We start from the raw sequence: 14,565 nt of genomic DNA, 5'->3' as shown, positions 1-14,565 counted from the left end.
AGGAATGAAAGTCTCCCCAGAGCTTAACCTCTGGCCCTGGGCCACCACGGACCTCCCACAGCCAAGAACGTGTACACCTTGGCTACTGCCTTCCTCGCCCAAGACACTGGCAGGTCCTGCCTTTGGCCCCATCCTCTCATCCCATTTCCGCCTTGTTCGCCACTGAACTCAGAAACTATGTAGGAGGGGTGACGAGTTAACTTCTGTCTCCGCCTATTCGACAATGTCTTCCGCCCCTTGCTCGGCCTGAGTGGGTACTCATGAGTTGATAGGACAGTGGAAGCACCCATGCAAAACATCTGCATGTAAACAGGCCTTCTGGAAACATCTGCTACAGTAGAGCTTCTAGTGGAGGGAACTTCAGACAACAGTTTTGACCAAGATTTTTGGCTGTCTTTTTAATGACCAAGAAAAAGGGTCACCTCAAGCTCCAACCTCTCAGAATCAGAGTCTCATATCCCAGCTAGGGGGAATGTATTGAAACCGATATTCTTCCCTGCGACCCTAGAAGCAGCCTCAGAATCCTTCTCAACACCCTGCTACTGGCAGATCTACCGGGAAAGGACAAGGAGAGAGAAGAAACATATTTGCCAGCCCAACTCTGAGTCTCTTTGCAAACTTCCAGGCATGATAAAGGATGGAAGATACAAGATACAAGAGAGATACAGCACCTCCAGTCTTACGTCGGGGTAAAGGACCTAAGAAACGATGGACATTCATTGCTTTTGATGTTATTGACGATGAAATATGGAAAAGTACTTGCTTAGAGAAGATGCTACCTGGATCCCCTGAATTAAGTTTCCCCATTCGTAAGAAGAGAAAGAGAAACTGTTGGCTTGCCTTATCCGAAAGCCCTTCTGATCTGGATTTCTATGATACCATGAGGTTCCAAAGGTTGCACTGGCCTAAGTCCTATCTTTTTGAGTGAGGACTCACTTCCTTGCTTGCATTTAAATAGGACCTTCTAGAAACAACTATCAATCAAGGGTTCTAGCAATGGGAACTTCTGGCTGAGGGTCATCTTGGGGAGTGGGGTATCAGGCCCAGTGGGGTGGGGGGGTTGGGAGGTGTCCTAAGCAAGGTCACTCACTGAGCTGTCAAGGCCCAGGGCCAGGAGCATGATGAAAAACACGACAGCCCAGAATGTAGATCCAGACAGGGTGGAAATGGCTTCTGGATACAGGATGAACACTAGGCCAGCTCCTGTAAGAAACATCAAGGACCTTATCAATGGCTGGGACTCTCACACTGAGCTGCACACGGGAGGGGGGATTTTGAGGCCCAGTCAGCTCATCCAGCCCCAGAACAATTGACCAGTCACAGGTGTGCAGAGCAGACCAATAGTCTAAAGATGACAGATGATACCAGCACAGCTTTGCCTTCTGCCTGTGCATCAGGGATCCTGACCTCAAACGGCCAGGCTCAGGTGCAGTGCCTGGTTGGGACAGCGACAGACTACCTACTGTGAACCTCACCACCTACATACTGCAGGGATCTGCTCTTAGTCTCAAAAGCTCAAGGTCATCTGAATCTCTTAGCAGCAGACCCTCCACAGGTCGCGGCTTCTTTGTGGCCGTAAGAATATGGGAAGCAGCAAGGAAGGACACAGGATCCAGAGTGGGACTGACGGAGGTTTGAATGCTGGCACCACGCTCATTAGTTAGGTGACATTGGATGACTTAACTGCCCAAATCTCAGTCTTCTCATTTCAATGGGAATCTACTAACACATGCCTTACCCCCTTGTGAGACCAAAATGGAGGAATATCAAGTGCTTATTAACACAGGGGCTGGCACAGAGTGGACACCCTGAAATCTGTCCTGCCTACCCTGGCTCAGAGGAAAGTTCTGGGACATCTCCAGAGTCCAGGATTGCCTGGCATTCCCACTGACAGCCTTAAGGGAAAGGCCATCAGTGAGTAATTTGGACATGTCCACGGCCAGCCTTGCCATCCTAGAGCCACGGGAGAGCTATGCAACCTGGGATGAGGTGGGTCTCTCAGTGCCCTCTCCGAGTGGACTGGGACCCAAGCGGGCAGCCCACCCACCTTCAGTGGCAACGTCCTCAATGTTGACCTTGTGTTCATGGGCCATGTAACCGAGGATGGAAAAGATGGCGAACCCAGAGATGAAGCTGGTGACACAGTTGATGGTGCTGGTCAGCAGGGCATCCCTGGGAGAAAGAGGTACTGTTAGTTCAAGTCACCTTGAGCCCTCAGCCTGCCCACAGACCACTGGCCAGCTGTGGATCTGTAGCCTGGACCCGCTCAGTTGTCCTGTTGCCACAGTAGCCCAGTAGCCCACATCAGTGGTACAGTAAGTGAGTGAACAAGTGCAACCATTTGACACTAGGGTCTGGGTAATGAAGACAACAGCTTCCTTCTTCAACAACCTTCCCATGCCTCCCCAGTGCCTCCAAGATTCTCACCCTGGCGTGCAAGAGCTTTTCTAAGATGACCTAGACTTCCTTCTAGGCTTATTTTCCATGCCTCTGGCAAGTGCTCTTTGGATAAACCAAAACAGTCACCTTGCAGGTCCACAGACACCATCTCCTGCCTTTGTGCACACCCACCATGCATGCATGTCACAGTCCTAACTCTCCTCTCCAAGGCTCACCTCAAATTCACCTCTAAGCTCCTGCTGGTCCTCCTGCCAGTCACCCCATTTTCTTGCCACCCCATAGCATGTCTCACCGGTGTACATTCATCCTATTCTCGTCTTATACCAAAGACGCTAAGGTTCTTCTCTAAGCCTTTGATGTGGGGTGATGGATGCAGGCCCGAATGTGTGCCTACACCTGAGATCCTGAGAGCACCGGACCTGCAGAAGGTAGCATCTAAATGCTTGCTGAGCCAAACCAGAGCATGGTCTTTTTAACCCCTCTCTACCCTGCAGTCCCACGTGTGACCCTCTGAGGTCCTCCCTGCCTAGGTATCCCACCCCTGCCCATGGGCATCAGGTGGCACTGTCTTCTCTGAAAGTCACACAATGCTTCCTGGCTACCTGTCCTCACAGTCTCCCAGTGTGAGCAACCTCAGATGTCCCAGCTCTGCACTTTACATCTGTTTGCAGGACACCCTGAAAGAAAATTTGTTCACCAGGACCCCACAGGCCATGTCAGACCATGTCCGCAGAGCACCATGTAGGATCCACAAGAAGGAGATCTGGCTTGCCCAATGAGAGTTGTCTTCTCTCCCAGAGCCCTCTTTCTTATTCCCACAAGGGTCAGCCCCAGGATTTAGAGCTTTCTGACACCCTGAGAAGGATCTTACCTGTAACAGTTGTTGTCAAATTTGTTGTAACTGGCAAATGCAATCAAGACTCCAAATCCAGCCCCCAAGGAAAAAAATATCTGAGTGGCAGCATCAATCCACACCTGAAACCAGCAGACAGAAGCCATCACCCTCTGCATCCTCCAGAACTAGCCTACCTCACTGCTCTGGAAGGGTCGGGAAGTCCTGAGGATGCTTGAGACCTGAGGAAATGTGGTCTGAGCCTGACATGGGAGGCCTCAGCAGCTCCCCTCCCAGCCTGTACAAAATTATGGTGGGGAGAGACTGAAACCCTTCTAGCAACTCCACACCTCCCCCTAAAGCAACTTCCTGGCTCAATTTAATGTCCTGATTAAAAAAAAAAAAAGTTAATGAGCTGAAAGTTCTAGGCTAGAATGTGGGTGGAGGAAGAGCAAGGATTACAGGCTTTCAGGAATTATGGAGACGGCATCTAAGGAAATAAGAATTTCTAGTCTTCACTCCTTCCATCTTTTGGGGATGAACGCACATGCCTGAAGATCTGAGCTTCAATCTCTGCCTCAGGGCCGAGCCCTGGGCAATTTCATTCTCTTTCCATCTGAGTTTCCTCACCAGTACGGAGGGGGTCTTTCCAGCCAGCCACTCAGGTCAGAGCAGTGACTGAGATTTATTGAGATGGCTGTCATCGCCCATCCTGTGTGGTCCTAGGCTCTCTCCACTTTGCAAACAGGACACAGTAGGAGGAGCAATCTGATGGGGGAGCTTCCTCCTTCCACACTCAGGATTCGTTTCTGTACATCCGTGAGACTTGGGAGCCAGCCGGGGGCATGATGGTTGAGATAGCTATTGCCCACAAGGCTGACTGCACAGTTTGAGTCCTAGACCTGGTGGCTTACAAACAGTCTCGGCATGTATGCATGCATGCCCAAAATCCCGAATGGAGGGAGAAATGGAGACGAGGCTGCAGTGTGGTCATTCCCCATGGGAGATGGGAGGTGCTTTCTCACTTTTCCTCTCTCTCTGGCCAGCACATGTGCCCTCTGGCATATACATATATATATTTTTTTTTTCTTTTCAATTTGCAAAACAAAAATATATTTCATATTTAGAAAGCTGATTCGTGTCCTGCTCAGTCACCTTCCTGACAGTTACTGAGGGGACAGGTTTACTCCAGTTCTTGGTCTACAGCAGGGTGATGATTTGGGGGGATGGGCAGGACATTTGGGGATGCACCCCTCTGATGCTATGCTGCTTCTACCAGCCAGGATTGGGGGGGCCACATAAAGTACAAACAAGTTCTTGGCATTCAGAGGGAAAAAATAAGCCCTCACTAGGGAAGGCCTGCAAAGGAGGCTGGAAAAAATCTCAGCCGTCATTTGAGAATGCTGAAAGCCCTGGGTCCCTCTGAGGCGTTCTTTGCTCTGGCCCTTGTCCCACTGCTCTGGACTCCGCTACTCCACGAGCTCCTTTATCCCCCTTCACAGCCATCTGGGCTCTGGGTGGGGCTGTGAGCCGTGGGAGACTGTTGGGAGAGATTGCGGGGTCCAGGTCTCCCCTCAAGCTGACATCACAGGAGGTGGCAAAGGCCCAGGGTGGGGGACTAGAGTGCAGAAGTAGGGCTGTGGTGGACCAGGGGCCACGGACACAGGGCAGGAGTAAGGACCTAGGACGTCATGTCCCCATCATAGGGTACTGTTCTCCCTGAAGAGAGCAATATGGGAAGGCCACTAAGTGGAACCTGGAGCCCCAGACCTGCCGAGCTGGCTGGGTATGGAGACCAACCAGCAGCTGCAAATCGGCATTGGTCAGATGGACAAGCGGTGGGTCTGAGGGCTGACCCTCTCCGGGGCTGCACTGCACTTTTGGGACCAGATTTCCCATCACTGCCTGCCCCGAGACTCTTCCCGCAGCCCTGGCCCAAGGGTGGTGGGCACCGGGCACCGGGCACTGGGCACTGACCGTGGCCTCTTTCAGGCGGTAGAAGTCGATGTGCAGGTAGGCGTTGATGCCGTCCGACGCACCGGGCAGCGTGACTCCGTGGACCAGCAGCACGAACAGCACGAAGTAGGGCAGCGTGGCCGTGATCCACACCACCTGGGCGATAGACAAGCTCCCCATGAGAGCTGGCCCTGCCCTGCCCTGGTGGGGGGCCAGCAGGGAATGGGGTCCCCTCTGAGAGCCAGTCACACCCTTCTTCCATCTTCCTTCACCCAGGGCACATGCCACGAGCGCCATCTCTAGGCCAGGTCCTGACCAGACTCCAGGGACAAACAGTGAGGACGCAGGTCATGTCCCAGAGAAGCTCAGAACCCAGGGCACACTGGGAGGTGCTGCCACACTGCAGTGAAGCTTGGGGTGCCAGGGCAAAGCTTAGGCCCTCACGGCACAAGACGCTGCCTTCTCTATGAAGCCCCCCAGTCCTTCGAGTTTCTCAGGCAGAACTGAGCAGTCCCCTCTGCGCGGGCCTCCTCCCGGCCTGCAGCCCCTCGCACCATTGGTATCGTCGCTGCACCATCTTCTCTCCCTCCTCCCTCTCTCTTCTTGCCTGCCCCCACCAGCCTGCCACCTTTATCTCTCTCCTCTCTCTCCACATTCCTCTTAAGCGCTTTGCCCAAGAAGGGATGCGACTGGACAGGGCACAGACTCTCTGGCCATTCCTCATCTTTTATCAACTGCTCTCCTTCTCCAGGTGAGGAAACTGCAGCTTTGGGGAAGTCTTAGTGGGAGCAAATTTAAGACAAAGTGTTTTGGGGTCAGCAGGTGGAATGGTGGTTAAGGTGCTAGACGGCCATCTGACCCACCGTGGTTTGAGTCCTGGACCTGGGCAGCTTGCTCTCTCACTTTCCCTCTCTCTCTCTGTCTCTCTCTGGGGAGTGCATCTGCCTATAGCAAATTAAATAATAATAATAATAATAATAATAAATGAATCATTATGTCTTTAAAGTCTTGTTTAGAAACACAAAGGGGAGAGATAATCCCCAAACTAAAAAGAGACACCCTGCACCTTTACCCAAGTTGGGGGAGCAAAAGAAAGGTGGGTTGTGTGGTGTCCTCACAGTTCCCACTTACACTCGGCTACGCATTAGGGTGCTCTAGGGGAAATGACAAAGATGTTACGGCTCAGATCCCATGCTCGGAATTTCGATTTTATTGGTCTGGGGCAGGACCCACACCTCGGGATTTCCTACAGGCCCCCAGGTGATGTAACTGCACTAAGGTGACAGTCACCTCTGAAGGCAGATGCAGCCACAGCCAGCCTTGCAGAAGCGACCGTGCTCCAAATAGAAAACCAAGTCAGAGGGGGATAGCCAGACCCAAAGAAGACTCAGCTGAAACATGCAAGAACACCTAACTTGGGAACTAGGTGGTTCCTCCTCCCCAAACTCTGGTACTACACAACCTCAAGGATTTTCACGAGGGGCCAGCAGGCAGCATAGTGGTTAGAGCACTGGACTTCCACATGGAATAATAAATAATTCTAAAAAAAATATAGTAAAATGTCCCTGGGGAGAGAACAGAAGGCTTGAAACATTATGGAGGGTAAAGTTCTTTGCCAGTCTAGAACGATACAAGCTCATGGGACCAGCAGTTGGTGTAATGATTACATTTCTGGACTCCCACATGGTCGACTGTAGTTAGAGTCCCAGACCCGGCAACCTAAAACTCGCACTGGGTGTATGTGTGTGTGTGCCCAAAATCCTGAGAGGAGAATGGAGGAGAAGGGATTGTGGCATGGCCACACACATCACTTTAAGGTGGTGTCACAGCACTTTAAGGGTCTCAGCTTCATTTGTAAACAGGACTACTGCATCTCTGAGACACTGATATGCCACAAAGGGTAGCTCCTTTATCATGGTACCTTGTCAATCATTTAAAATACAAAACAAAGGGGACCAGCAGATGATGTAATAGTTATGAGGCTGGACTTCCACAGAGTCAACCACAGTTTGAGTTCCAGACCCAGTGTCTTAAAACTCATGCTGGGTGTGTGTACGTGCCCAAAATCCCAAGAGGAGAATGGACGAGAAAGGATTGCAATGCGGCCATCCCTCCTAGGGGTGATTTCTCACTTTCTGTCTCTGTCTCTCCTGTGAGTGCACATGCCCTGTAGCAAAATTATCTCTAAAAAGAAAGAGAGAAAGAAAGAAGGAAAGAAAGAGAGAGAGAGAGAGAGAGAGAGAGAGAGAGAAAGAAAGAAAGAAAGAAAGAAAGAAAGAAAGAAAGAAAGAAAGAAAGAAAGAAAGAAAGAAAGAAAGAGGCTCAAAATAAAAATTAAGATACAGGAAATAAAGCACTGTGTTTCCCGTACCTATGTTCAAGAACTGGATTTCTCTTCTTTCATCACTTGTCTTTTTCACTAGACCGTGAGCCCCTTAGAAGAAAATCTTTGTATTTTTCAAACATGTATCCCAAGGACATGGCACACACATTAAAAAATGTGTATTGGGGAGCCAGTAGGTGGTGTGGTGGTTCATGGCACTGGACTCCCACATGGCCAACGACGGTTCGAGTTCCAGACCTGGTGGCTTCCTTTCTCATTTTCCTCTCTCTCTCACTCTTATTCTCGCTCTGTTCCTCTCTGGTCAAATTGAAAATAAATTAATAAAGAAATAAAGTCAAATAAAATAATTATAAAACTTACCAAAAAATGTTTATTGGATGAATGACTGGACAGTCCAGTGGCCCAAAGTTTGGGTTGTTAAATGGATGGACGGATGGTAGGGTGTTGGTTGGGATGTCTGGGTAGAAGATTACATGGATGTCTTACATAAATGTGGAAAAGTTCCAAATGCCCAGCATTTTTAAGTAAAGGCATATTCTTTGTTCTGGTTGGTTTTCTTCCATACAGGACTGAGAAACATAGCAAGCTTTATCTAGTACCTTAAATAATAAAGGCTTCACCAATATCAAAAGAAAACAAAACAAAACAAAAAGATTACATGGATAGGTGGATGGTGGGATGTTTGCAGGGGTGGTTGGGGAGGTGAGTTCATGGATGGATGGATGGTGGGATGTTTGCAGGGGTAGTTGGGGAGGTGAGTTCATGGATGGATGGATGATGGGAACATTTGCAGGGATGGTTGGAGAGGTGAGTTCATGGATGGTTGGATGGTGGGATGTTTGCAGGGGTAGTTGGGGAGGTGAGTTCATGGATGGATGGATGGTGGGATGTTTGCAGGGATGGTTGGGGAGGTGATTTCACGGATGGACGGTTAGGTGGGTGAGTGGCTGAGTAGAGGGATGAGTGGGTGAGTGACAGATCAGAGCCCTATTGGCAAATGATGCTATTCATTATAATTGGGACCAAGCAAGCCAGGACCAGCCCGTATTGGTGTTTTAATGGCAAGACGTGGCTAGAATTCTTACTTGAATGTGAAAATAACAAAACTATTTTTCTCTGTAAATATTCTAGTACCCAGATTTCCTTTGAATTGTCCAGCTGTCTCTCTCCCAAGCACCACCACCTTTGCTGCAATTCAGGTGTTCATCTATTCCGACCCCCCCCCCCCCAAACAGCCTGAGCACCTTCCAGCTAGACACTGAGGGGCTCGGCGACAGGGCTGAAAGTTGCTCAGTGCCATTTCTACCAAGGACTCTGGAGATCGGGAGGCAGGTGGGGCTCCAGGCTCAGGCTACTGGTGTACAGGGTGCACTCATTGCCTGAGGGCTCCCTGGAGGTGGACTGACTCCATCTCAACCTCTACCTTCTACCTTCTACTCTGAGGTGTTCCGTGGACTAACATGGTTGTCACACCCAAATGTGTGGCCTAAGAACCCCTTCCCCTGGTTCGGACTGTATCCTGTCCCACCATCCCAGGGTCCCCGGAGTCATATTACCCGGCACCGTCTTCACTTGCTAAGACTGAAGTGTGAACATGCGTGGTTCATTTCCAGCCAGCGCTGCGGCTGTGGAAGCCTGCTAAGAAAAGCTCAGTGTCCCATTCCAAAGGCAGTCTGGGAGGAAGTAAGCAACATTCCTGGTTGTCTCATGAGCCAGTTTATAGAAATAAAGACAAGGTACAGGAATGTCTTGAGGGAAGCTTCCATTCTAGAAATCTCCTTCCCATGGATTGGTGGGGTGCTTGCCTGCTCAGCAGCCAGAACACAGAAGAACTTACACAAAATGAGTCTGCAGGGACCAGCAGATGGCATAATGGTTATGTCACTGGACTCCCACATGGCCAACGACAGTTCAAGTCCTGGACCTTGTGGCAGCTTGAAACTCATGCCAGGTGTGTGTGCATATGTGCCAAGATCCCAGGAGGAGAATGGAGGAAAAGGGATTGTGACATGGCCATCCCCCCGGGGGGTGATTTCCTACTCTCTCTCTCTCTTTCTCTCTGGCGAGTACATGTGCTCTACAGCAAAAATCTCTCTTTAAAAAAAAATGAGGCTACAACTTGGGCGCATGGGAGGGGGACTCATATTCCTCAATTCTCCAGTTTCTGCATAAGAGGACTGGTCCAGTGTAACACTCCTATCCCACCCCTCATTACACTCCTTCCCCTCACCTCCAAAGTGCATTTGGAAAGAGAAATGGCGCATGCTCCACTCTGCTCCTCCTGCCCTCTCTCAGCGAGCATCAGCCTGCTGCAGACAAGCTCTGCTCTGGCCAAGTGCTAAAGTAGGTAACATGGGCTCTACCCTCTGGCAATGGCTCTGGGGAACTTATTCTTGAAGATGCATTATTAGAAGCCAGTAGCACCAACAAAGTTCATACACGTGCACTTCACAGGGAGTGGCCCTCTCTCCTCTCAAGACCTCTGTCCGTGCCTGCAGAGACCAGGAAAGCCCTGCTCCTGCTCTGCACCCAGAGGAGGTGCAGAGAGCACTAGACAAGGCTGGCTTCTACACCTCCCTGCCTTAGCTCATGCAGCTGCTTCTACTGAGAAGCCCTTCCCTCTGGCCCAGCTCTACCTGTGTACAGGCCCAGCTGGACAGCCACCTTCTCCAAGATCTCTCTAGACTCTCTCAGTTGAAGAGCTTTCTTTTTCTACCATCAGAGCATCTTTTTTATCATGACCCATGGTAATAAAGATCTCTCACATCAAGACACACTACATATATGTTTATGTGCAATGTACCCTTACTATGTAGCATATTTCATTTTTAGAAATTATTTGTGGTGATCCACTAAATCAGTTTAATGACAGATTTTACATATAATTTGTGTTTTCAGTAAACTGTAACTTGACTACCTAATATGACATATTGCGGAGGTCGCTTTTTCTTTTTTTAAGCAAGATACGTAAAAATGTATAAGGTTTGTGACCATTAGTGTTTCCTTAAAAGGGAACACATACATATGTTTCTAGAAGAGACACAAGAATCTAGTGGCATTGGTTGACCCACAACCTGTCTGTAATACACATAGACTTTAAGCAATTGAAGAAAGAATCTGTCTGATTTATTCTTGTTTCTCTAGTATGAGCATGGACCCTGGTAAATAGTAGGTATCTTTAAGTGGTTAGTAAGTTGAACAGAATTCAAAGAACACTTAAGAAAGTTCACCAACACTATTTACCTACCCATTCTTCCGTCCTTCAATATTCCCTGAAGACCTACTATGTACCAAGCATTGAGGTGGTAGAGGTCATGCCCTGATATTGCTCTGCCCCAGAATTCACAGCCCTGGGTCTACATTGAGTCCTTGGGAGAGACACTGCATTTCCTACAAGTTAAAATGAAGGTCCACCTCCAGTTCTTGATAGATTTAATCCCGACTGGCTGCTGATCCCTTGCCATCATCTTTGCTCTCAAGGGCATGACCAAGAACTCTAGGAATACTTGAGAGAAATCTGATGCAACCCTTTCCAAAATCAGTTTTCTAATGAAGCTTCTCCCATGTTCATGCCTACTTAATAATGGTAGATTGTTGCTCTGTGACCTCCAATGAACTCACACAGGTGTGTGGTCCCCTTTCATAAGAACTCCAGCACAAGATTTGTTTTGGCATTGGGACAATAGCGAGCATGATGCAAGCAGAGACTGGAAGAGCCACTTGCACTGTGGGGCTTGTCTGCTTAAAACATACTCTTGGAAGTCAGATGCCATGCTGTGAGAAGCCCAAGCAACACACAGAGGCTACATGGTAACAGCCCAACCTGGCTCCCAGCCAGGACCAACTGCTATCAATTTGTATGCACCATCTAGGATGTTCCAGCCCAATCGAGCCCCAGATACGTAGTGCAGGCAATATACACTGAACAGAAGAACCACCCAGCTGAGCCTAGTCAACTCACAGAACCATAAAGGATAATATAATCCTTGTTATTTTCATTCACTACATTTGGGAGTGGTTTGTAACACAGCAACACCTAACCAAAACACTAGACATAACATTTCCTAACTACATCCTCTTTAATGTAGTCAAGTTATACATAGACCCCATAGGGGCTAAATAGGGTTGTTGTTTTATGATGCTCCTCAGGCTAAGAAGCAACATGAGCCATTTCCTGAGAACACCTCCACCCTTGAGGGGCTCACCAGAGGAGACAGTATCCCCAGGTTAAGGACGGTAACTCTAGACTGGCCCTCACCAGTCATGTAATCATGTGCTTCTCTCGCTAAGATACACAGACCTTGGGGACACCCAGCACTGTGCCAGAGAAAATACAGGCTCAGCATACAACTAGATATTTTTTGGAGCATTTGCTTATACTCAAAAATTCAGAGGGAAGATGTATTGATTTTTATAGGAAAGCAAATCTGATTATATTCAAGTGTAGGACATTTGCCTCCAGTTTTAAGTCAGAATTTGAAATGTATCAATACATGTCAATACTTGCTGTAGGCCTTGTCCTGAGGCCCTTGGGAGTGGCCCTGTCCCTGGTCTCTCGCTTTGAGAACATTTGCCAGGAGAGTGTGCATATGATCTGCTTGCATCCTCTCACCCAACTGTTGGGGAGACGTAGACCCAGGGAAGGAAATAGATTCGTCCAAGTTCATGGCAGAGCTGGGGCTTGAACCCAGGCTTTGTACTTCTAGTTCCACCTTTTCTTTTTACCAACCACCAGTTATAGCCAGTTTAAAAAAAAAAAATGTAGTACATTTGGAAAGATTTTTTTTTTTCAAGGCCAACCTCCCAACTGAAAGAGAAACAAAGAAATTACCTTTCCAGATGTCTTCACCCCTTTCCAGAGGCTAAAATACAGGACGATGACAACGACCATCAAACAGAGCAAGAGCTGCCACTGGGGCAGGCCAATGTCGTGAATCCCGCTGCTCTCGTGAAGATGCAAGACGCCACGCCTGCCCAGAGGAGAGCGGAGGGAACCAGGGAGGATGTCAGGGAGGATGACTGAGCCATGACCACAGGCCAGTCCTTGTACACACCCAAGAATGGAAACAGGACCCAGCCACTCTCCCCTGACTCTGGGGCCCTGGCCACTGCCAAGCATCATGTGGGCCTGCTCTAGTCCACAGAGCATGACTGACAGCCCAGGACTGTCCTGCCCCAGGCAAAGCAGGAGAGATTCCCAGCTCAAGACTGCTTTCAAAAGACAAGATGCTCTTAAGTGTCTACTGCATGCCTGGCCCCGAGGGGACAGTGATAAATAAGAAGAGGGGTCCCTGTCCTCAAAGAGCTCACATTCTAGAGCAGCAAGGGGTACGATTCCTTCCACAACCCACCTGCCAGAGGATATTTAGCAAGTCCGAGATATTTTCACTGGCATGACTTTTACTGTCATGGGGGGAGGTGGTGCTACTGGCATCTAGTGGACAGAGACCACAGGTGCTGAAGAGCACCCCTCAAGACACAGGGCAGTCCCCAATTGTTAAAATATCCATACTGCTGCAATTGAGAATCCCTGGTCTAGAGATTGAGATAGGAGCATACAGTCCTCCTATGGAAGTTAAATGTTTGCATATTTCAGGCCAGCAGGTGGCATGGTGGTTAAAGTGCTGGATTCCCACATGGTCAACTGTGGTTCTAACTTGGATCTGGCAACTTGAAAATCATACAGGGTGTGTGTGTGTGTGCGTGCGTGTGTGTGTGTGTGCATGTGTGTGTGTGTGTGCACGCGCTCCAAATCTCAGGAGGAGAATAGAGAAAAAGGGATTGCAGTGTGGCCATCCCCATAGGGATGATTTCTCACTTTCTCTCTCTCTGTCTCTGTCTCTCCCCAGTAAGCTCAAGCACTCTATGGCAAAAATAAAAAAATAAAGTATGCATGAATTGTGCTCTAGCAATTCTGCTCCTAAGTATTTACCCAATAGGAATATGTATACATGGGCACCAAAAGACACAGTCTAGAATGTTCAGAGTAGCATTATTTGTAATAACCCCAAACTGCAAAATACTCAAATATCCGTCAACAATAGATTGGATAAACAAACAGGATACATTCATAAACTGGAGTACTGGACAGCCACACCTCCACATGGATAAGCCTCGCACACGCGATGCGGTGAGGAAGTTAAAGCCAGCAGAGCTCTTAACTAGGTTCCATTCGCATGGAGTTCAACCACAGGCAAAGCTCACCTAAGGGGTCAGCCAGGGAACGTGTCCCCTGGAATGGGGTGAGCGTTCTGACAGAGTGAGGCCACCCGGGAGGCTTGTCATGCTTTGTGTCCTGATCTGGTGCTGGTCACACGCCTGTGCGCATTGACGCTTCAGTCATTGACCTGTCATTCATGATACTCCCTTCCCTGTACTATGTTAGCGTTCAAGAAAAAGCGACCTTGTCTTTTGGCTGGAACCGCCATCTTCCAGTAATTAATGCTGAACACAAAGTGAAAGAGCAGAGGCAGCTGATATATGTTCTCTAGGCCTTTTAGAAAACATGGAGAGGTTCCTTTGACGATATATATGCAAATCTACAAGAAAGGTGATATTGTAGACATTAAGGGAATGGGTACTGTTCAAAAAGGAATGCCCCACAAATGTTACCATGGTGAAACTGGAAGAGTCTACAATGTTACCCAGCATGCTGTTGGCGTTGTTGTGAACAAAGATTCTTGCCAAGAGAATCAATGTGTGTATTGAGCATATTAAACATTCTAAGAGCAGAGATAGCTTCCTAAAATGTGTGAAGGAAAATGACCATAAAAAGAAAGAAGCCAAAGAGAAAGGTACCTGGGTTCAACTAAAGCGCCAACCTGCTCCACCCAGAGAAGCACACTGTGAGAACCAATGGAAAGGAGCCTGAGCTACTGGAACCTATTCCCCATGAATTCATGGCATAATGGGTGTTAAAAATAAACTAATCTGTGGTCTATAAACAAAAAAAAAAAAAGGAAAAAAAAGAAAAAGCGACCTTCTTTTATGCGAGGAAAAGAAAAAGAATAAATATTCTGGGGTGTGAGAATAT

General features: G+C 48.5%; 1 protein-coding gene across 1 annotated transcript in view; it reads right to left on the bottom strand.

The window, feature by feature from the left end:
- The window catches only part of SLC6A2 (solute carrier family 6 member 2), a 47,573-nt gene that overhangs the window by 6,550 nt on the left and 26,458 nt on the right, over positions 1 to 14,565 (bottom strand). Inside the window, exons 4-8 of the mRNA XM_006148383.2 lie at positions 12,364 to 12,502; positions 5,210 to 5,344; positions 3,272 to 3,375; positions 2,048 to 2,172; positions 1,091 to 1,203 (exon numbers count right to left, since the gene is read on the bottom strand). Of these exons, the coding sequence (XP_006148445.1) occupies positions 1,091 to 1,203; positions 2,048 to 2,172; positions 3,272 to 3,375; positions 5,210 to 5,344; positions 12,364 to 12,502 (616 nt within the window). The remainder of the gene's footprint in view (positions 1 to 1,090; positions 1,204 to 2,047; positions 2,173 to 3,271; positions 3,376 to 5,209; positions 5,345 to 12,363; positions 12,503 to 14,565) is intronic.

The sequence above is a fragment of the Tupaia chinensis genome, unplaced genomic scaffold, assembly GCF_000334495.1.
Source record: "Tupaia chinensis unplaced genomic scaffold, TupChi_1.0 Scaffold000235_1, whole genome shotgun sequence".
Taxonomy (NCBI): Eukaryota; Metazoa; Chordata; class Mammalia; order Scandentia; family Tupaiidae; genus Tupaia; species Tupaia belangeri.
This window is presented reverse-complemented; position numbering and strand designations above follow the sequence as displayed.